Source organism: Linepithema humile, chromosome 2 (assembly GCF_040581485.1).
Source record: "Linepithema humile isolate Giens D197 chromosome 2, Lhum_UNIL_v1.0, whole genome shotgun sequence".
NCBI lineage: Eukaryota > Metazoa > Arthropoda > Insecta > Hymenoptera > Formicidae > Linepithema > Linepithema humile.
This window is the reverse complement of record NC_090129.1, coordinates 33,493,161-33,515,417: the sequence shown is the minus strand read 5'-3', so window position 1 is coordinate 33,515,417 and position 22,257 is coordinate 33,493,161. Positions and strand designations below refer to the sequence as shown.

Sequence of the window (22,257 nt, the reverse complement as noted above, 5' to 3'; positions counted from 1 at the left end):
ATATGTACATTAAATTGCAAAAGTATAAAAGAATATTGAAAGACTGATAATCAAAGAATCTAAAATATGACGCAATCTGCGAACGACTAGAACAGATTTCTTAGATTTAAAATACCTAATTTCTCCCTGCAGTCATCAAGGAATAAGATGCCTTAAGAAACGAGAGTCATATAGAAAGTATATGTTTGCGTTATACGTCAAAATGAAGAAGTTTCTCTTGTTCTCATGTCTCGGGGACTAATATTTACAGAGTTACTCAAATGAGCGTATAATTCACTTTTATCATGAATGTAAGACTCAATTAAATTAAATTTTACAATCACGTGTTGATTAGCAAGCAAAAACCGGAGAGTTTAGCGCATTTATCACAAGCATGCTTTATCAAGTGCGAATTATTAATTTAAAAAATACACTTATTTTGTTCCAATGTATACGACAAAAATAAATCATATTTTGTGTTAATTTCATGTCCCACCCGAAATTGTCCTACTGTATCGCATCGACGAAACGAGTTTTGCTCGGCCATAAACTGGCCGTTCTCATAAGCTTTAAGTTTGCTCCGTTCTGGTGAAGATAAAAACACTTGCAAGCTCACCGATAAGAGCTCACGAACCTAGCACGGACTTTTTCAAAGACGATAAGCGTCCAAAAATTAACGGCGATTATGGTGTAATTTATTATACTGTTCTGTATTTTATTATCTTATAAGAACTTTTGTGCAAAAATCAGCTGTCTCTCGACAGAAAGAAGTTCAAGAGTTTTCGCACGCAGGATGCTTAGCGCAGAGCTCGGCTCAGTTACCGCTATTTGCATCTGAAATTTGTGTTGATAGTCGACCATTTCGATGATCGATCATTATCAACGTTATTTCAAAATCCGTGCTCGACCATCATTGATGGGACCACGAATTTTGAATTTCCGTGCTCGACCATGGGATCAATTAAGCCATGGGACCACGGATGCATGGGTAACCTAGGAAAGATTATGAGGAAATTGGCGTATAGCAATAATAAATATATTTCAAATCATTAATCAAAAGTGCGCTCTTTAAATAAATTATTTCGAATGTAACATCAATTTTCAATTTCCGTCCCGTTGTGTAAAATATATCCTTCTTATTTTTAATGTATATTTACATACACATATAAATATTTCAAAATTGTCTTATTTTTATACTTTTCTACGCCAATTTATACAATATTTAACCCTGGTAAAAATACAAATCGTATTTAAAGAAAAGGAAAGACAAGGAAATAAAAGTATGCACCTAATATACGGAAAAAAGAATTTTTTTATCGCAACGAAATCATCGTTGCATATTAAATGCGATAGCGATAAAATTCAGAAAAATAGATCAACTTTGCGAAGTACATTTATTTGTAAAGATTAATTTGCTGCTACAACATAATAATTTATTTCCAACAAATGCATTTTGCTATTATAATAAAATTGTTACTGCTAATTTTGATGAGAAAATAAAAATCAATTTCTCATTATGTAATAACGACATAATTTACAAATTTAGAAAAATTATTTTCAAATCAAATTCCGTAACAAATTTCTTTGTTATCTAAATAATAAATATATGTTACTATATATTTTGCTATAGTAGCTCAAAATTTATTGCGCTAACAAATTTCTTTTTTGCGCATTTCTCATATAAAAAAATATAAATGAATAAAAATACATTATTTATTATATATACATTAATATACATATACATTAAAAATATCGTAAAAATAATAATACACACCAAATATATCCCAATATATAAGATTCGCAAAATTTGTAGCATTTTTTGTGCTATCTATAACAATTTGTGCATATATTACTGAATAAATATGGACATATCAAAAATTATTTTTAATTGTGTCATAAAAAAATTCTGCAAACTTTCCAAATAACTCAATATACATATGTATTGCTCTGATCTATTATTCATAAAATATATTCCAGGGTTAAATATCTATCAACAAATCTAAGTCCTAGCTTATCCATTTTAAAATAATAAATGTATGAAATTATTAATTTTTTTATATGAAGGTAAAAATTGTGTACTTTTGTCTTTTATTGTGTAAATATCTTGTTTTCTGTGGAAAATTACATAAATAATAGAACATTTTAAAAATCTCATATGATTATCCAAATTTTTGCAATGTATTCATTTTATAAGCGCTTGGAAATTTGCAACTATTATAATGGGTCCTAAAATTACCTATAATAGTTGTAAAAAATAGGTCTAAACTTTTTCATAGTGTACGCAACAGATAATGATAAAAAAGGGAAAAAAGATGGAAAACTGTGAGGAGTAATAAGGGAGATAACACGCCGATACGCGAAACAATCTGCTTCACTCAAACATCACCGTGCGAATAGGAACAGGAGCAAACAACAAGGTCGCGCTGAAGGATCGAAGTGTAATTTGGAAGGAGTAAGAGAAAGGAATGTACGTGTGATACGCGTGCGAAAGAGAAAGTGCGAGAGTGAGGGAGAGAGGATATAGCTCACATAGCGCGTACGAAAACAATAACAGACCTAGCAAACCCCTCTTCGTCATGACGTCAGCGTCGAAATTTCTTACATGATACAAAATATTTAGCATATTACAAGATATTCCTTGCGTTCCAAATTTTAATTTTAATAAATGGTTTACTATTGTATTTCTCGTTTTCTCTACCGCATTCTTAAAATATCTTGTATTGTATCGTATTCTTAAAATTTTTTAAATTATGGTATTTTGCAATTAATAGGTAATAAATAAACGAGAAATACCTCAAAGTTGCTCCGCTGATGCCCGATGCCCGTCCTGAGCTTCGTCCTCTCTTTTCACAATCAGTATGGAAATATAATTCACTTGCGAAAATCCGATTAATTATTATCGCGCGATATTTTATACGACACTCCCGACGCGTACTTTGTCACATAAAGACAAGATAATACTCGGATACCTAACCATCGCACAAATACGTCCGACATTATAGAAAACAACGGAAAAATATTTGTAAAAAGTAATATCATCGCCCGGAATAGAATAACTTTAAAGGTTACGTACAATGAGAGAGTAGTAAAGATGTAGTATGGAAGTTATTAGAATTATTTAAATGATAGAAATAACGCGCAGATGTGCTCCGATACGCGGTTTGTCTTATACGAGTCGCCGTGCAAATAACGACAAGCGAATAATAGCAAAAATAAGGTAGCGCAGATTTTGATTTAGAGGAATGCGAAGAATTGCGCGCCAACACACAACACAAGAGAGAGAGCAAATAAGTAGGAAAGAGAGGGAATATAGAATTGCGCGGGCTACGTGCGACGACGCAGCGCCGCCACACGACTCGGTCTCGAAGTTTTATTTCCTTTCTCTCTCACTCTCTTACGCTATGTATCGGCGCTTACATTCTACGAATTCTTTCAAATTAAAATTTACGCAAACTTGCTTTTGGTATTATTCTGTTATCTTTCGCACGGCGACACTCGTACGGAGTGAATCGTGTATCGGAATGTATCGGCGCATTCTTACATTTAACCATCCCAATAACTTTTATACTATACTTTTTATTATTCACCATGTTGTGCGCGTCTCGTTTCAGGCAATACAAGTTAAAAACTACGCCACCAAACGACTCAACCTCGAAACTCTTTTTATCGACGAAAGCATTTCGATCTAGTTCCAGCATTTAACAATAGCGTCGCTGTTATTAATATCTCAGGTAGTGATGGGTCTTCCGAATTCCTTCCAAATTGTTATAAGCGTCCAGGGGGTCGTCACTCCTCGAATTTTTCGGGGACGGAAGTCAGGTTTGACGGTACAACCGAAGATCGCAGCACTGTCGGCCGCGACTTGGAACGGTTGCTTAACAGTTGCAAACAGTTCGGTTATCTGTCATTTTGTCATATTTTGTGGTGCTCAATGTGATTTTGCCGGTGTGACAAAAAGAATTTTTGTGTGCATAGCAGCTGACAGCAGCTGACAGCAGCTGACAGCAGTTTTTAGCAGCGTTCACGAAGAAATTTTATTAGGAAAAAATCCTAAAAAAAATTTTTATTTTTTTTAAATCTTATTTTTCTTATTTTTATCTTTGTAACCTATTTGGTTACCTTACTTTTAATTTATTTTTATTATTATTTTTTCTGTTTCTTGTATTATTTTTTTATTAATTTTAGATTTAAGTTGTTTATAACATTAGTTATATTAAATTAATTGTTTTAAAGCTAAGTAATTATATATATATAATATTATACATATAAAATTTATATAACAAATAAATGTTATGAAAACTAAGAATAATGTCTCTCAATTTTACTATAATTAATAATAATCATAATTAATAATAATAATGAGTCAGTAATCAGTACAGAAATGTGTGTATATATATATATATATATATATATATATAGGTTATATGTTCCCGCGCGTCCCGTTAGTTCCTTATTTCCGATGGTACAAGGTATGGTGGCGCTGAAACCGGTCCCCCCATTTTAGCAAGAGCGAGTGTCGACCCCCTGATAAGCGTCATAGTCGGTCATAGTGCCGTAGTGTGTCAGAGTCAGAATGTAATAAGGAATATAACGCTTGTAATTACAGAGAAACAAAGTAAATGTGTAAGGAAGATTAATATATCTATATAACAATATAGGCTATATTTAAGGCTCTATATAACAATATAGGCAACGAGGGCTATTTTTTAAATATTTCCTCTGTAACTGTGCAAAATATATAAATATACACAATAAAAAGTTAACTGACTGTTGAGGCATGTAAAAAATAAATATTAATATTTTAAAGACTCATATAATATTTAACGTAATTTCAATGTTGATCAGTTAATTTCTATTCTGAATTTGATGTTTTAAAAATGTGTTTCTTCAATTAAATTACAGGTATATGCATTTATAATATTAAAACTATAACTTTCTGAATTTTCTAATTTACAATTTTTACAGAGTTTCTTGTATATGTAATAATTAATTATATATATTGTGGGTATTGAAATATGATCTAACGATATTTTCATATTTCAGATCAAAAGATACACTTGATCCATTGTTTTATATAAAAATTCTTAATTTTCTGAAATTATGTCAACATTAGAGGATAAAATTTTGGGAGAGAAGTTGCACTACTATTGCAGCAGTTCCAGTGAAGATGAGGAAAATGATTCTGGAGAGTCTGATAAGGAATATGATGATGTAAAGTATACTGAGGACAATGCACAATATGTTACACCTTCGTATTCAGAATGGGATGGGACCTCCAGTAACACTGGGCCTAAAGGAGTTATAAAGGTATAAAAGTAAAGCTATGTTCAAGTTTCATTTTTTAAATATTAAATATGAGAGCATAAATTTTAATGTTAACTTGTTAAATTAAAATGTTTTTGGAAGGATTGGCAACGTTATAAGCAGCTGGAAGCAGAAAAGCGAGAAGCTCGAGAGAAAGAAAAGTTGCAATTGATTAAGAAACTGAGTTTATCATGTCGTAGTGCTTTGGATGAAGAAAAAGAAAAACTGAACGAGACAGATCCAGATTTGGCAAATTTAATAACCGATAAATTCCTTTTGAAATATCAAAGACAAAGGATGAAGGAAATGCTTGCAAAAGCAGAGAAGCTTTGCTTTGGGAAAGTTATTGATTTACAAAGCGCAGATCAATTTTTAGAAGCTATCGATGAAGAAGACAAGTCAGTGACTGTTATTGTTCACATTTATGAAAGCAATGTACCTGGTTGCGAAGCTATGAACGGATGTTTGGTATCTCTTGCAGAAGATTATCCTCATGTGAAGTTCTGTACAATCCTAGGTTTGTTAAATTATGTATAAGTATTCTTAAGAAAGAAATCTCACATTTATTTTTATTAAAATTAAAAAAAAATCTTATCTTATTTTTTCTTATAATCCATTTTTCTTTTAGGATCAATTGCAGGTCTCAGTAAACAATTCAAAAAGTTTGGTGTGCCAGCATTACTGGTGTACAAAAAAGGACAAGTGATAGGAAACTTTGTACACATGACAGAGCATCTAGGAATAGATTTTTACTCATCAGATGTGGAAGCATTTCTCATTGAACATGGAATGCTTGTCGATAAAAATTGCGTACCTCCTATCGTTTTGAAGAATGAAAACAAAGCTACTGATAGTGAATAAAAAGTTTTATCTTTAATATAATTTATCAAGGTACATAAATTATATGAAGTAACTTATTAAGTAAAACCTATGATAAAATATTAAAGAAACATTATAATCAAAGAAGCATTATATGCAAATGCAAATTATAAGATAGAAATGTAGAAAATTTCTTTTAGTCTTTCTCGCATCACATTCTTAAATAAAATACTTTTTAATCAATATTAAAATTGCGCTTAATTTATAGTTATTTAATCATGTCCAAGAGTTGCTTTTTCTTTTTGATTGCGTTGCAAAGCTGTGTGTAGTTTTTCAGCACTTGATCGTATTCGGTGTTTTTCAAATTATCATAAAGCTTCTTTAAATCCTCTTTTTGGCGAATTTCATCCATGACTGTGTTTAATTTATCTTCGATCAATTGGTTTATCATTTTGAAAGCATTTTTAGTAATTGGAGTTTCCTTGAACATTCTAATTGTGCAAGAAAGTTTTGTTATCTTTGCTTGCAACTCTGAGACTTGCACTTGCAGTAGCAAATGTGTTGTCTTGTCTAAATATGCTTGGTTTAGGTCCTCATACTTCAGTTTATTCCACTTATCAATTAAACTTGCGTATTTCAATAAGTCGCTTTCATATTGCTGAATATATTCTTCAATTTTGCGCCACCAATGTAATGCTGGTACATCATGGCAATCCAAGAATTTGCTACGTATATCACATTCATTATTCTTCGAGACTTTTTTAGCATTTCCACCTATAGTTTCATATCTGTAATACACAGAAATCAATAACTTTTTTACAAACTTTTACATATATATTAATAAAAATTAATAAAAATTATGTAGAAACTAATAAAGATTATGTACATATTCTGATTTGTATTAAATTAATAAAATTATGAAAAAATATTTACCTTAATAACATATCATGTATTCTTTCTCGGAGTATTGTTTCAATACAGCATCTCACATCTGATTTCTCATCAAGAGTTAAATCAGACGCAGGTAAATTAGTAATTCCCAAAAGTGTCAGATCATCTTGCACATATTTTGTTGACGAAGGAAGATGCATGTACTTGTCAAGTTCATGAATCAAAAGCAATGCTTGCAACTTGCTAGCTGTACTCCTCGATAGAATATTACTATGGTTCAGAGATGCTTCCTTCACACACTGATAGACAATGTTGGCTTTTATATGCTCATTGATACTTTCTTCACACAATACCAAAGACTTTACAACTTTCTCATTTGCATTTATTTCTTGACTTGTTGATGATTTATTGCTACTTTTTATGATACTAGAGTGATTATCCAAAGAACTGTACACTGAGTCTATTCTTTCAATTAATCTGTTGCTAGAATAAGAGTTTGTCGAAATACTGGAAATATCTGAAAGCAGCATAAATCACAAAATTTTATATAATATTACATAAGAGATATATAAATACAAAGTTTTTAAGGTAGCAGGGTTATTAATAATTGCTTTAATCTTATTCACATTGATATGACTTTAGAAGTAAACATTTATTACTCACCTGAGAATTGATGGAAATCATTGAAAAAACTCATGACTTTATTTTATTTAATAAATTATTTATATTTAACAAAATCACTATTTAAGAAAAAAAGAGCTATAGAATTTAACATACAATACGTAAAAATAATCAATGTTTCTTTCTGTTTTATAATTATGTGATTCTGTTACAATATATTTGTCCAATATTTAAAATAAATATCAGTTGAGCCACAAATTGGGAGACATCTGCACGTCAATTGTAGTGTTGCGGAGAGGTTACAAGAATTTCACTATATCCAATCAAATCATTGGAAATCGTGTCAGTTACCAGCAGTTACTGTCAGTTATAGTTGCAGATACTCTCGTAACCAGAATCAGATGACGCTAGAATCTATGTATACAAAATAGAAGTTTCCACTTGGCTGTTTGACAGTGAATCAGTATGACAATGTTGTTTGTAATAACGAAATAAAAAATGGAAGATGTTTAGCGTAATATGTCGTAATCTAATTATGTGGCATGAGTTCTTCCGCTGTTCTGGTGTCCCTATGCGTTATTCGCATCGAAATTTGTGATCCAGAATTAGAAGAGACTGCCAGTAAGTATAAAAATATTGTATAATTTATTAGCAATTCATTCTTGATACTTTTCATATTTCAATGTTATAACACTGTGGATTTGAAATATTTTTATTAAAAAATTAAACATTAATTTAATTTAATTTATATTTTATTAAGTGATAAATAACCTATTGTATGTTTATAATTTACATTTATACCATTTATAAGTAAAAACACTTGTTTAATAAAGCTTTAACAATTTTAAATTGTATTAACCAGATAATTACATAAATTTATTGTATTGTAGGTACCATGGCTGCAAGAAAGATGAGAGGTCGTAGAGAACCAAGAGATATTAATGTAGAAACTTATACAAATGTGACAGAAAACACATCACCGTTGTTATCAAGTCAAAGCACAAGCAAATCGCATTCTTCATCAAGAGCTAATTCTGAAGAGACAGCATTCTCAAATTCTAACCATGTCACAAGTTCTGGTTCAGAAACTGGTGCTACTGCTTGTACCTCGCCTGATCAAATAAGTTTTATTTCTGGAAATCCCTTTGTCGAAATTACAAAAGGCATTCTTCATCTCTTCAAGGAAGAGTAAGTCATTTCTTGTAATTAACAGCTTTAAAGTGATACTAATTCTATATCTTTTTAATACAGTGAATTGACGGAAATGCGTAGTGCTGCAGACCGCAGTCACACTATCTGTATCTTGTCAGTGCCAGCAACAATGACTTGCCATGATCTTTTAACTTTCACGGCAGCTTGTCATCAGGATATACAACATTTCAGAATCCTTAGAGATGGTAGTCCTAATCAGTACATGGCTTTAATCACCTTTAGATCATCAGTGAGCAAATTAGTTATAAAAATGATATCCAAAGTTCATCAAAATCCACATGACAAGTTTTTATTGGATTTCAGAATGCAGCAAGCGAGTTCTATGAGACTTTCAATGGTGCTCCCTACAATTCTTTAGAACCAGATGTAGTTTGTCACATGGTATTTGTATCCAAAGTAGAAGTAGGAGACAATGGAATGCCCTTGAGTGGACATACAGAGTTGCCGTCGTGTCCAGTTTGTCTGGAAAGGATGGATGAGAGTGTGGACGGGATTTTGACGATACTGTGTAATCATACTTTTCATTCAAGTTGTCTTGTAAAGTGGGGTGACACATCTTGCCCAATCTGTCGATATGCCCAAACACCAGAGCCATTAGCCGACAGCCGTTGCATGGAATGTGGTAAATGTTGCATTAAGAGAATTGTTTCACATTTTTCTACTAAATTCAAATATTTTCTTTCCTTTAAACATGTTTTTTATGAATTTTTTCAGTTGCGGATACTAGCAATGATGCATTGTGGATATGTCTGATCTGCGGCCACGTAGGCTGCTCGCGTTATCACCAGGGTCACGCGTTTGAGCATTATCGGGATACGCACCATTGTTATGCGATGCAGTTGGGTAACAATCGCGTCTGGGATTACGTAGGCGATAATTTCGTGCATCGATTGCTGCAGGACAAAGACGGTAAAATGGTAGAAGGCGGTCACACCACAACTAAAGGCGAGGGTGCGGCTGTAGAAGAGAAAGTCGACTCCGTGCAATTGGAATTTACGTATTTATTAACATCTCAGTTAGAAACGCAACGAGAATACTTTGAAGAGAAGCTTAATCGCTTGGAGCAACGTTCTATGGCAGACATCACCGAATTAAGGGATAAGTTGGGAGAAGTTCTTGAGGAAAATTCACAATTCAAGGTAAATAATCCTTAAAATTGATAAATATTTTATTTTTCTCTTTTTTTTATCATGTTTCTTCTCTTTTTCTGTTGCTTTCTTGTTCTTTATATTAGCTAGACTACAAAAATCTCTATTTTTTTTTATTAGAAACAATTTACAACACTCAGTCGCGACAAGCAGACGCTGGAAAAGCGTTTGCAGCATTCTACCAACAAGTTGACGCAACTACAAGCGGATTTAACAGAGGAGAAAGATCTGCGAAAGGCTCTGCAACTCAACCAAACATCCTGGCAAGCAAAATACAAGAAATTGCAAGACGAATTGTCCGAATTAAAAACTACCAAAGAAACAGAAATTACTGATTTGAAAGAACAAATTCGGGATCTCATGTTTTTTCTTGACGCACAAAAACAAATTGAGGAATCCGTCGATCGAGAAGAAATCGCCTCTGGTCGTATTGTCATTCCCCCGCCGAGTCCCAAAGCCGGAAAATCATCAGGATCTCGAGTGCATAAGGGTCACAAGAAACATTAACATCGAGAAGCGCTCTTCTCCTGTAATTGTTTAATGCTAATTTATGTCACGAAGAAAAAGAATAGAAATATTTTTATTCTATTATTATTTTATAATAGAAATATATTTATTACAAATATTTTATGTTTCAGGTTTTGTTTTTCCCTTCCCGTTATATTTTTCAATACACTACACTCACTGCCGAAACAAAATTAATCAAAGTTGATCGAATTCGGTGATACAAATTAAGCGGAGAGGAAAAATGACACTAATCTACTTGCGTCATTAAATAAAAGGTATTTATTTTTATTTTTAGCATCATATATCTTCGTCCCGTTTGAATGTCGGATTATCATACTGGAATTGATTAAAATTTGATGTACTAGGCTGCAGATTATGCAAAGTATGATTATTCGAAAGCGTTGTCAAGTTATCAGCATTATCATAAATGCCATATGCTTTTGTCTCTGTTTTTCCTCTTTCTAAATGTGTTGATCGTCTTCGCTCAATAGCGCTAAACTCGCTTTTCGATATTCGCGAAGACATGCGCCGCGACAAACCTGTAAAATATGAGTCTTCGATAAAAAAAAAAAAAAAGTAACATAAAAATCAAATGTGACAATTAATGCTACAGCATTGATATAAAAATGTATCTGTAACATATAAACAAGAGAAGTTATACCCGACTTATTTGGATCACGAAGCATTCCTCGAAACAGCTTTCCCCAGTTCCCGAATATCCTCAATGGTCCTTGCGGATTTTCCGTCAACTCGTGTACGGTCCTTCGCCTGCTGGGGGAAGTCATGGTACTTCGCCTGAGTTCGAAAATCAAATTGTCGTCTGCCATGCGTTGAACCTCCTGCGCTATCATATCAACATACTTTTGAAAGGTGTCATCTTCCGAAATCTGCGAAAGTAAAAACAGCCGATTGTAGAACCTTCAACACCCCAAATTTTTTTCAAAAATTTACGAATTTTGAAAAACCGCCTGGAAGGATCCAAAGATCTCTCGGTACTCTTCCAATAAGGTCCTATGGTCCGATCTTCTATTTCCTATGGTTTCCGAGTTTTAAGCTCCGATAACCAAAAAATCAGCGACGAAAAAGAGCTATAACTCCGTAAATATACGTTGCCCGCTATATGTTCATAGGACCAAAGTTGCTTGTCTCGACGAGACGCATCGACGTAGGTACTCGGTTTCAAACAAAATATGGTGGCGACCCATAACCACCAACACCCCAAATTTTTTCAAAAATTTACGAATTTCGAAAAACCGCCTGGAGGGATCCAAAGATTTCTCGATACCCTTCCAATAAGGTCCTATGGTCCGATCTTCTATCTCCTATGGTTTCCGAGTTTTAAGCCCCGATAACCAAAAAATCGGCGACGAAAAAGAGCTATAACTCCGTAAATATTCGTTGCCCGCTATATGTTCATAGGACCAAAGTTGCTTGTCTCGACGAGACGCATCGACGTAGGTACTCGGTTTCAAACGAAATATGGTGGCGACCCATAATCACCAACACCCCAAATTTTTTCAAAAATTTACGAATTTCGAAAAACCGCCTGGAGGGATCCAAAGATCTCTCGATACCCTTTCAATAAGGTCCTATGGTCCGATCTTCTATCTCCTATGGTTTCCGAGTTTTAAGCCCCGATAACCAAAAAATCGGCGACGAAAAAGAGCTATAACTCCGTAAATATTCGTTGTCTGCTATATGTTTATAGGACCAAAGTTGCTTGTCTCAACGAGACGCATCGACGTAGGTACTCGGTTTCAAACAAAAAATGGTGGCGAGACATAAATTAAGAAACCTAAACCTTTTCGAAAATTTTCCTCGGCTTTCTCTTAAAATAAATCCGTATTTCGTATTTCTGATAATATTTTTGATAAATTTATTTGGAAAAAATCACAGAGAACTTGTTGGAAGAAAAAAATAAGTATTTTGTAAGTAAACGGGTTTTTAAAAATATAATTACCTTAGTGAAGAAAGGAAGTCTCGTGTTGGCGAGCACGTGGGAAAGAGTGCCGAATCGATGGACCAACATAGCACAAAACTGAATGCCTAATATGCTGATGAATGCGGCAATAAATAAACATCCAATCGGTTCGAGTCTTAAGTATTCTTTTGCCACATATACCTGTAGAAAATTGATAAATAATGCAGCAATAGTAATTAAAAGTTAACTAGTTTAAATTATAATTCAGAAAAGTTTAAAACGAAGAAGAGGGAATTGCACAATTTGTGTTATTCCAGGCACGCGAGCAATTCAATAATAAAAGAAAAAATAGTATTAAATATAATTATTATATGAAATTATTATTAATAAAATGCGCGCTATAATTATTAATATAAATATTTACCTCATTCCTTTTTGTATCGTATGTAACATTGTACTTCATGCTTAGCGGCCATTGCATATGCAATGTATCTTTATTTAACTGCATAAGAAACACAATTAGCACGAACAGGGCATTAATCATGAAGAATTTTAGTAAATACGCATCGCGGCAGCTTATCAGTTCCTGGACTATTTTGTTCTAAAAGAAATATAATTAAAGAGTAAGCCATCGTAAACAAAATTCCATACATTGTTCTCACTTATTTTTCTTTTCTTTTTTTTTTTTCGCGAGATTAAACTTAAATCGTGCTTACCTGACTCTCTTCATCGGTTTCGATGGGCCGCAAGTATTTTCCAATCAAGTTCTTCCAAAATTCCTCCTCGAGGTTTGACAGAAAATTTACGTCGCCCCTTCGCATTCTTTCGTCCTGAAGCCAATAAGGACTAATAAGAAAGTTGGAATGGTCCTGGCTCAAAGTTGTTGACACGTGCGTTAGAACGTCGCTTTCGTCTTCATCAATATCCTCGTAGCTCTCATTCTCTTGATCACTCTTGTTTGTCATGTGCTGCAGCTCGATTTCTTCGGGCACCTCCTCTTCTACTGGAAGATACGGTCTCGGGTAGATATTAGCATTGGAAGATGATTGTGCAGCGTTACTAGTCTCCATCTTCGTTGCATGTAATCTGTAATTACTAATTAGATTGTCCATGCTGTAGTGTAAATTTTATCCTGATGATGGTGTGATAAATAAAGCTTGAACGTCAACGGAATTAAAAGGAAGTTTTAGCAAGATTTAGCAAGGCAATGATTATAAATAATAATCTTTTTTTTCAAACCTGTCCAGTAAATCCAAATGTTTATTTATTTGCTGTAAAGAATCGTTGATCTCGAGCAATCGCTTCTCCTCATAACTGATTCCTGTATGAATGCAGCAGACACATTTAAAGAGATCTCCCAAGGAAAACTCCAATGAACCTTTTTTATTGTTATTATCTTGGTTATTAAATTTTCCCGCCAAGAATCCGGGTAGATGGCTGGTTGCCGCGGGTCTCGTCTCATCTTGAGGCTTCTTTATTTTTTATTATAATTGTAATAATTATTTTTTTAGAATTTATTCAACAGAATCTAAAATACTTTTACATAGAAAATAGCTGAAGGAAAATTTTTGATTTTGTTTGTTTTGTAATAATTAAAAAAATGCGAATAATGCTAAACAAGTGAATGTTGTTTTTAAGAGAAGTTATTTATAACTATGATAAATTCTCCTCGTTATCATTTCCTAATTATTTACTATAATACATTTAATCTATATTACTAAATAAATCGAGTTTAGCAAACAGCAGACACTTACTACAGTCGGCTTTTTCGAATCCCGCGTGCCCCATGTGACGTTGTGCACGTTGAAGACGGAAAAGATGATCAACAGCATGTACATGGATGGCACAGTGATGTAGTAAATAACACCGCATAATAAACAGGTCGCTTCCTGAGGATGTAATAGACCAGCCACTATCAGCTGACCCGCGACAATGAAAAAGAGAAGGCTGCTCGGTGCGAGCCATCCATCTTCGGCGATTTGCAGCATAATTCCCACGAGGACGATTACCATCACCAGTCCGTACACAGCGCTGATAATTTCGGCTACTAATAACTGCATAAATCCATATTAGTAACGTGCTATCAATAAATAAATCTTTCGCATATCTTTCAAAATCTTGTCATTTTCTTCAAATATTATTGGAGTCGCATACCTGCATGCGCTCCTTGCAGGTGAAGCAAATGCCGATGAATGTACATAATGGGATCAGATTGTACCAGAAACTGGTCCAGTTGTCGATGTGAAACGCGGCAACGAACGCGCCAACCAACATTAAAAATATTGTGCCCGGTCCCAGAATTGTACTTCCTTCAAAAACCATCGATAAGATATGATCATTTAAAAATTATTAATGTTGCGTCGCTAATATATATATTTATATATCAAAGACACACCTATCAGAATCCACTGATAAGCGATGTATATCCATGAGATATCGTTGTTTACTTTCGTCGTTTCCTTGGAAGTCAATAAATCAAATATATTTGCGACAGTGGATGGAATCCATCTACGACGTTGTATGTAAAAATCTCTAAAGATTTCCGGTGCATGAGTATACGCATCACTTGCCGCTGAATATTCAACCTGATAAAAGCAAATTAATTCTTTAATATGCTTTGATTTTGGCGAAAGAAATATTTCGAGAAATAATTGAAATATTATGATTATAATATTATCATATGATTTTATTATTCCTCCTTGATTTTCTTAAAAAGTGACGATTTACTCGAGAGCCCACTTGGAGTAGCAATGTACAGAGCCATCGATCTTCGCCTTGATCGTACTGAATATAATGTCTGGCTTCGCTCGATTTCGTGGCATATTTCGCCATCACGTTATGCTGCATTAACGCTTTCGCTCTAAAGAGTGAGAAACAGCCGGGGCTGCACAGAACGGAGCCGATCGTATGCTCTGTGGATTTTTGCAACCAGTGACCGATGGCATACTCAAACTTTTGGAACCAAACTATTGGACCTACGATAAAACACTTAAGAATTTAAAGCAAAGCAATTTTCCTGTCATACGCGAAAGTTGCATAATTTAACAATTAAGCAAAATAAAAAATTAAGATGTTTGTTCAATAAATAACGAACTTTTTTTCGTACATTAATTGTGATGAAAACCTGAGTATATTTCTTCGACTCTAAACAATTAAAACAGTACTGAACTAATTCTATCGTCTTAGATTATATGCTAGAATGTCTACTACTTGGAAAAATCTGAAATCCTTTCAAGAAATTTTTTTCTATCTGCAGAATTCAAAGAATTTTTATCGAAGCTCAGAGAATTTTTGTTGAAAATGTTTCTTCGAATATTTTTTCTTAAAGAAATTAAAGATTTCTCAAGGAATTTTATTAGAATTCAGGGAATTTCTATTGAGAATGTCTCTTTAAGAATTTTACTTTCATTTTGCGATCGCCCTTTAATTCCTTTCAGTATTTTTTCAAACTTTATATTTGAAATCTCAATAGCTGTCTTAATTCTTTCTTCATAAATATAAATAAAACACATTGAGAAGCTCATAAAAAATAAATTTGTCTTATTCGTGCCCAAAAGTCAGATCAAAAGTGCTTAGAGAATCATAAAACTCTCGAAGGAGATTTTTTTCAAGATTTGAGTAAACATGTTGCACATACTTGACATTAATTTATTCTTGCATACCTGATCCAACCGGATGTATTCGGCCGCATGCAGCACCGAGATCCTTATCCTTTTTCATCAAGTCCACCAGAACCTTGACAGCGGCCGGTCGGAAGTCGATATCTCCGTCCAGTGTAAGAATATACGTGTTCTCAGCAATGATTTCTTTTCGATCCACGTCGATGGACAGACCCATCAGACGATAACCCAGAAGATAGTACATATACATGACCTTAAAAAATAATACAAGGTATTTTTTAAATCGCGGATTCAAGAATGTGTAATTATGATATACTTACCTGGCTCCACCGTTTCCTGTGTCTAATTTTATTTTTGTCTTTCAAATGAACTATCAGTTCAGTTTCACCTGGCAATCTCCATACGAGACGACCTCCGTAAGGCGTCGGATATTTAGTGGGTGGTGAGGCAGGCATACCCAAGTTTTCCACATTTTTTTGGACCGTCTCTACCAGTGTCATCACGTAGTGATTAACTTGCGTCTCGTCCTCATCGTGATTGCACAAATCAACGCAGCCGTGCATGCAGCAAAATGCGTCGTCAAAGAAAATGTGCGCTAATATAAAAAAAAAACATGTGCAGTCTTCATTAAACAATTTAAAATTCGGCGAGTACAAGTGGAAATTTAATTAAAGTAACAATAAAATTTTGCAATGTGTTATTAAAGTTTTAATTATAATTGTCGATTCGTTAATGACTCACTCTGCAGATCGTAATAATCTTTGATGTGAACGTCGTAATGATGCTGCGTGATACGCATTGCACATTGATCCTTGTCCAATCGCAAAATACTGCCCACTAAGTGGTTCATTTCACTTTTCTCTTCGTGCCACATCGTAGCACACGCGTAAATTTTCGTAACTCGATCCTTACGTTTATCATGTGCCATATTCATCTCCTTTCTGTCAAAGTCCTGTTCGGTCCATTCGTCTAAGCCAATATCTTCGAACATAGTGTCGGAGAATCTCAGATCGGCATCCTGAAACTTCAATGAATTAACATAATAAATAAAATTCTGACGATATGTTTAACTACTTACTGAAAATTCAGAACTATTGTTTTTTTCCTCGTTGTCTTCGTCAGCTTTTTTATTTTGCGTTCTTCTATTCATCGCCAAACATTGGTCAATCATAAGTGAATCGTAAGTGATTGTAGAGAAAATCCTGTCTGCCAGTGCTAATCTTTCGTTCTCGGTGGTCCACAAATGCATTGTGATCCATAATTGTGATATCATCCACATTGGCCAGAACCAAATGTACCACGTATCATTAGTAAAAAGTTCACCCCAATTTTTGAACACAGTTTCACCAAAGAAGAAGCAATCCGGAAAAGCTATGACGTCGCGAAAAGCGCAGACGTCTTCATTTCTGGCAGTGCACAATGCCAAGATCAAACACACTGCTCCCGGATTAGCTAAATTTGTTGGAAACGCGAAGCCGAACTGGTGCATATGAGTTTTGTACGCAAATTTGCCTAAAATTGTTCACCAAGAATTCAAGAATCAAAAAATCTAGTCTGCGAGAAAAATAAAAATATTTAAACTGGATGAATGAAAAAATCTATCAATAAATTTCTAATTTGAAATAAATCCTTTCAGACATCAATTAAATTAAAATTATAGAATTATAACATAAATTAGAATTATAAAGAGTTACAAAAAGAGATAAAAGATTAAATTTAATCTTTTCAATGTCTTTTACAAATTTTTTTATATTTTTAATAATTTTTGGAATTTTTATAGTGTTTAAATCTGTGCTGGATAAATACTTACAGGATTGATACATTATCATGGCGAAAACAGCTTGAATCATAAACACATAAAGAGGTACATTGTAAGATGCCATTAAAGTGTGTCTTTTTGTATTATTAGCGAAATAATCGAAAAATCCATCATATTGGGAAGCGTTTGGAATTAGGTTGATCTCTGTTGTAGTTAAACTTGGTGAGAAGAAGCTTTTGGCATCTATATTATTGCATACGCTAACGACGAGAGCACCAATGATGAAAATAAAAATCCTCCAGAAGGATACATATCCTTGTACAATGTGTTGACTCGGCTGAAGATTCTCTTTCACGGACGATAAGAATCGCACGAAACCTGTTTTAATCGTTAAACAGTCATTAAGCAATGATTTACCTTCAATATTTCAGATTAGATAATGTGGCTCTATTTACGCGGATTAAATTGTAAAGATTTGCTTTTAAATAAACTACATTAATTTTTAGTAAAGATTAAAAAACACGACAAAAATTTATACGCACCAATGTTGCTATAGAACGATACATAATTGCTCCACCAACGAATTGAGCATAATATGAGTGCGATGGGAAAGAGCCACGTTGAACCTTTATTACTGATATTCTGGATTAAGAACCATAAGAACAAACCGCTAATTTGTGCAACTAATGCCAGCACATCAAGAATTATATATAGTCTCAATTTGCTTGTCGATAAATTTTGGTTCTCTTTATTTCGCGAGAGTAGATCTAGCAATAATAATGTCGATATTCAATAAATAAGGCAGCGAGTAATTAAACTTAAATTTAGAAAAAAAATAACTATTGAAATCTACGCTAGTAAAAAATTTATATATATTACTTTATTAATTATGTGAAAACTTACTTAATAATCCTGGTATAAAACATAAGCAACAGAAAATAGCGACGCCTTGCACCGCGCTAATTTTTGGTAGGATGACAAAAACAAACAACACTAAACCAATCGTATGTAATGTTTCTATCAGAATCATAAACAGCATGTTTCGATTCTTCGGCATTTTACATTTTCTTTTAAATAAGTAATGCCATACTGTCTTTAAAACGCCGATGCATTCCGGTACAATGAATATAAAAATCAAACACCAAGTCCATTTTATGCGTATATCATCTTGCGTACGTTTAGTCAAGTATTTATCCTCTTCAAACTCTAAAAAAATTAAGAGTTTTACATAAAAAAATATTTAGTTGAAAAGGATTGATCAAACATATGGTAAAATGTGATGAGATATACATCGATGATATATTTACATAAATTTACGATAAGATAATGTGCGTGTTTGATGTCATCCCTTTCAATTTCTAGATTAAAATCATGAACTTTTTTTTTCTATTAATTTATATAATTTTTCCAATATTATTAGGCTGGTACAAAAGGTTTGTCGTATTTTTCAAATAAAATTGGAAACTAATTTTTATGAATCACAATAGTTACGATTGACTTTAATATGCCTTTTGCATCTGGAAATAAGATTTTGTATGTTTAATTTAAAAAAACTTCGCGAGCTAAAATAAAAATCAATAAAATAGATTTTCGTGAAACAAGAAATTTTTTGGACCACCCTAACAATAATTTTAATTATACTTCTTAATTAAATATTAACTTACGTTTTCTTACATTTTTATATAATTTTTTATTATTCTTTATTTATTTTAATCAAGTTATAAATATAAAATTCATCAATTAAATTGAATCCAATTAAAGTTTTAAAATTTAATTAAATCTGAATTTTGGAACTTGGAAATTATTAGAACATTTATAATTTTTTAATTACATATTCTAAATCAAAACCTTACTTGAATTGCAGTCGTTGCGATAGAGCAAATGTGTATTACCTTGCAACTGCGAAGTTGCAAATAGAACAGCTGATTTAGCCACAATAGCGCTGCATAAAACAATGATGAATAATAAGCCGTAAATGAACATCTTTAGAATACGAACAGTAATCTCAAAAAATCTATTATTTTGCATAGATCCACTTTCCGTTTGAGTAGGAAAAGATTTGAACACGTCCCATGGCGGAATGTCTTCACGTACACTGCAAACCGCATAAAATAAATTCGTCTGTACGGATCTACTAATTTTAATCCATTTATTTTTTGATAAAATATTAATTTTCTAAATACGTACCCCATTTCTTCAGTTTCGTCGACATCGAAGTTGCTGTCATTATGGTAATTGCTGAAAACACTTCTCGGTCTGTCTTCTCTTATCTTTTCCTGGTTTATTGACGACATATTTGTGAATCTCACGACTTATAATCGACAACTGCCGAAATTAATTTATCGTGATCGTGATGCAATTTTTAGACCCACCACCGATAGAAGTATTATTATCGATGCCATGATAAGACTAGATAAGATTCGAAATTAGGGTCAATTCCAGGAGAATAACAGTATATTTCCGATTATATGTATTCTTTTTATTTTAATGTCTGACAAACGATATACATAAAGTTATGATACCTTGTTTACATTTTCAGGTAAAATAAAGAATTTCTAACGCACTTAACATTGAAGAAAATAAAAAATGACGATATATATAGCTTTATGCTCAAAGCTCAACAATAAGAAAATAGAGTATATCTCTAATAAATCCCCTATCCATTAATTTTTCGCCGATTATATGAAGTTGTATGCTGCATGTTTACTTCGTGACACCAATGACACCGCAAGCGAGACGAGCGCCAGCGTTACCGGTTGTCTTTGACAGCTCGTGGCCACCCTGGCCAAGATCATCAGGATCAGCATGAACCTAAAAGTTTGAGAAAATAAAGAAATTCTTGCCGTAATTTTGTGAAAAATGAATTAAACGAGGCTTATAAATATGTACCACAAGAGTTCGTCCAATGACACTGTGTGCTCCGGTAAGTTGGATCTGAGAGTCAGAGATGTTGACCTTAGCCACACCATCAGCGCTAGCCTCCACGTTTCCTAAATCACCAACGTGACGCACAGAATGGCTTGGACCACCGTGCTCTTTTCCCAGTGGATTGAAGTGAGCACCAGCGCTTGTGCAACCTATAAAAGAATACATAGGAATACATAATACATAATCTTACATAATCTTACATAATATGGCCTTGTATTATAAATAACCTGATATCTTTATTAAAACCAAAACAAAATACAAAATACTGAGATATTTCATATATATTCTCTATCCTGTGATTGCATTATCAACAAGTCAACAGATATTGATATCGTATATATTCATCCTTAATTAGCTTGTTACTAACTACTGATTTCCTTAACTTTAACTTGTTACTAACTACTGATTTCCATTAACTTTAACTCTATACATAACCCAAACATACCATTGGTATTATCACCAAATTCATGAACGTGGAAACCGTGCAAGCCCTTTTGCAAGCCAGATACCTCTCCAGTCACTTTCACTGCATTCGAACCATCCTGCATTACAAATCAAGTTTATTTTAATAAAATACAAATATAAAAAAATATAAATTTTTTAATAAACCAAAAATCAATAGCTGTTACAAATTATCAAAGTAAATCTTTTATGATGAATAATTGTTTCCAAATTAATCAAAGAATATAAAATTGTATTGCAATTCAACTTATAAGCATATCAAATAAAAAATATATAGATTATTACACGCTATTTTGTATCAATGCAAAAAGCTCATTTCACAACACGTAAAAAGAAAATTTATGAAAAAAAACATCGTAATATTCAGTGATCTAGAAGGTTCGACGAAGTGCACCAATTAATGTACATAATGTAACTGAATAAAGTCTATATATTTTAACATTTACCGCTTGCTCAAAGTACACCGTTCCCTTAACGGGCTCGCCCTGAAGGACACAGACTGCCTTGACCATTTTGCAAATATTCTGGCCTACTCAAGACCGGTTCGATTGAGTCAGATGGATAATCCGCAGCGCACTGCAAGAGACGTAAATTATGTAGCAGCTAAAAAGTTAAATTGCTGAATCACTATCTATCAACGTCGGAAAAAAACGCTGACGTACCTATATACGTACCGGCTGATATGCTAGCAAATTTCAAATGATAAGATGGGTGAGCGATGGGACAGCGAGAACGGCCTATCAATGTAAAACAACAATACATGAATGAAGTGTTTGGAAGGTGAAGCTGCAAGTTGACAAAAGATTCTGTAAGAAGCCATGAGATGCCGACACTAAAACATGCCACAGCTAGTCGCATCCAAGGTTTTTTATAGTATTGCCATCTAGTTGAAGCTCGCTCTAATCTCCTGAACAAAATGATTGCTGGTATGAGTACAGCTTTGAATTTATTAAACAATTTATCAACTAAATAACAATTTATTTGAATAGCTTGAAATTTTTTAACAATTATAATATACAAATATTCAAAGATAATGTATTTAACCTGAAAGTTTCTAAACTAAAATATAAGACACTGATTTTATTC

At 33.2% G+C, this 22,257-nt stretch overlaps 6 protein-coding genes and 1 long non-coding RNA gene across 13 annotated transcripts in view; 3 read left to right on the top strand and 4 right to left on the bottom strand.

Moving 5' to 3' along the window:
- Positions 1 to 3,273, bottom strand: part of Syn1 (Syntrophin-like 1) — a 222,310-nt gene extending 219,037 nt beyond the window's left edge. Inside the window, exon 1 of the mRNA XM_012371518.2 lies at positions 2,773 to 3,273. The gene's annotated coding sequence lies outside the window, so the exon portion shown is untranslated. The remainder of the gene's footprint in view (positions 1 to 2,772) is intronic.
- Positions 3,274 to 4,443: 1,170 nt separating this feature from the next.
- LOC105674941 (phosducin-like protein) lies at positions 4,444 to 6,353 on the top strand. Of its 3 annotated transcripts, none has more exons than XM_012371631.2 (4): positions 4,444 to 4,602; positions 5,023 to 5,286; positions 5,386 to 5,800; positions 5,912 to 6,353. In XM_012371631.2, the coding sequence occupies exons 2-4, from the start codon at positions 5,080 to 5,082 to the stop codon at positions 6,142 to 6,144; spliced, it is 855 nt and encodes a 284-aa protein (XP_012227054.1). In that variant the 5' UTR covers positions 4,444 to 4,602; positions 5,023 to 5,079; the 3' UTR covers positions 6,145 to 6,353. The 3 variants fall into 3 exon arrangements, with proteins under 3 accessions (XP_012227054.1, XP_012227053.1, XP_012227055.1); XM_012371630.2 differs by having other exon boundaries at positions 4,451 to 4,754; XM_012371632.2 differs by having other exon boundaries at positions 4,451 to 4,881.
- Positions 6,132 to 7,889, bottom strand: LOC105674940 (uncharacterized). Its single transcript, XM_012371629.2, has 3 exons — positions 7,657 to 7,889; positions 7,036 to 7,510; positions 6,132 to 6,890 (listed from the first exon to the last, which is right to left on the bottom strand). The coding sequence occupies exons 1-3, from the start codon at positions 7,688 to 7,690 to the stop codon at positions 6,371 to 6,373; spliced, it is 1,029 nt and encodes a 342-aa protein (XP_012227052.1). The 5' UTR covers positions 7,691 to 7,889; the 3' UTR covers positions 6,132 to 6,370.
- A 130-nt stretch (positions 7,890 to 8,019) lies between these two features.
- LOC105674922 (BRCA1-associated protein) lies at positions 8,020 to 11,096 on the top strand. The gene is made up of 7 exons (XM_012371606.2): positions 8,020 to 8,235; positions 8,505 to 8,802; positions 8,866 to 9,055; positions 9,130 to 9,448; positions 9,541 to 9,965; positions 10,095 to 10,503; positions 10,613 to 11,096. Exons 1-6 carry the CDS (start codon positions 8,157 to 8,159, stop codon positions 10,479 to 10,481), a joined length of 1,698 nt encoding a protein of 565 aa, XP_012227029.1. The 5' UTR covers positions 8,020 to 8,156; the 3' UTR covers positions 10,482 to 10,503; positions 10,613 to 11,096.
- Positions 10,746 to 18,838, bottom strand: LOC105674923 (chitin synthase chs-2-like). Of its 3 annotated transcripts, none has more exons than XM_067349399.1 (17): positions 18,685 to 18,838; positions 18,324 to 18,548; positions 17,833 to 18,159; positions 17,101 to 17,534; positions 16,764 to 17,046; positions 16,343 to 16,617; positions 16,065 to 16,275; positions 15,130 to 15,377; positions 14,798 to 14,987; positions 14,557 to 14,711; positions 14,157 to 14,456; positions 13,642 to 13,874; positions 13,119 to 13,497; positions 12,827 to 13,003; positions 12,442 to 12,603; positions 11,143 to 11,368; positions 10,746 to 11,020 (listed from the first exon to the last, which is right to left on the bottom strand). In XM_067349399.1, the coding sequence occupies exons 1-17, from the start codon at positions 18,836 to 18,838 to the stop codon at positions 10,779 to 10,781; spliced, it is 4,221 nt and encodes a 1,406-aa protein (XP_067205500.1). In that variant the 3' UTR covers positions 10,746 to 10,778. The 3 variants fall into 3 exon arrangements, with proteins under 3 accessions (XP_067205500.1, XP_012227030.2, XP_067205501.1); XM_012371607.2 differs by having other exon boundaries at positions 16,764 to 17,040; XM_067349400.1 differs by lacking the exons at positions 10,746 to 11,020; positions 11,143 to 11,368 and having other exon boundaries at positions 12,290 to 12,603.
- LOC136997938 (uncharacterized) lies at positions 17,774 to 20,413 on the top strand. Its single transcript, XR_010888481.1, has 2 exons — positions 17,774 to 17,886; positions 17,995 to 20,413. It is a non-coding gene; the product is annotated as an uncharacterized lncRNA (long non-coding RNA).
- Sod1 (Superoxide dismutase 1) lies at positions 20,239 to 21,989 on the bottom strand. 3 transcript variants are annotated; one of them, XM_012371620.2, is made up of 5 exons: positions 21,846 to 21,989; positions 21,618 to 21,747; positions 21,155 to 21,251; positions 20,671 to 20,858; positions 20,239 to 20,592 (listed from the first exon to the last, which is right to left on the bottom strand). In XM_012371620.2, exons 2-5 carry the CDS (start codon positions 21,681 to 21,683, stop codon positions 20,485 to 20,487), a joined length of 459 nt encoding a protein of 152 aa, XP_012227043.2. In that variant the 5' UTR covers positions 21,684 to 21,747; positions 21,846 to 21,989; the 3' UTR covers positions 20,239 to 20,484. The 3 variants fall into 3 exon arrangements, with proteins under 3 accessions (XP_012227043.2, XP_067205514.1, XP_067205515.1); XM_067349413.1 differs by having other exon boundaries at positions 21,834 to 21,953; XM_067349414.1 differs by lacking the exon at positions 21,846 to 21,989 and having other exon boundaries at positions 21,618 to 21,768.
- Between the last annotated feature and the right edge of the window lie 268 nt (positions 21,990 to 22,257).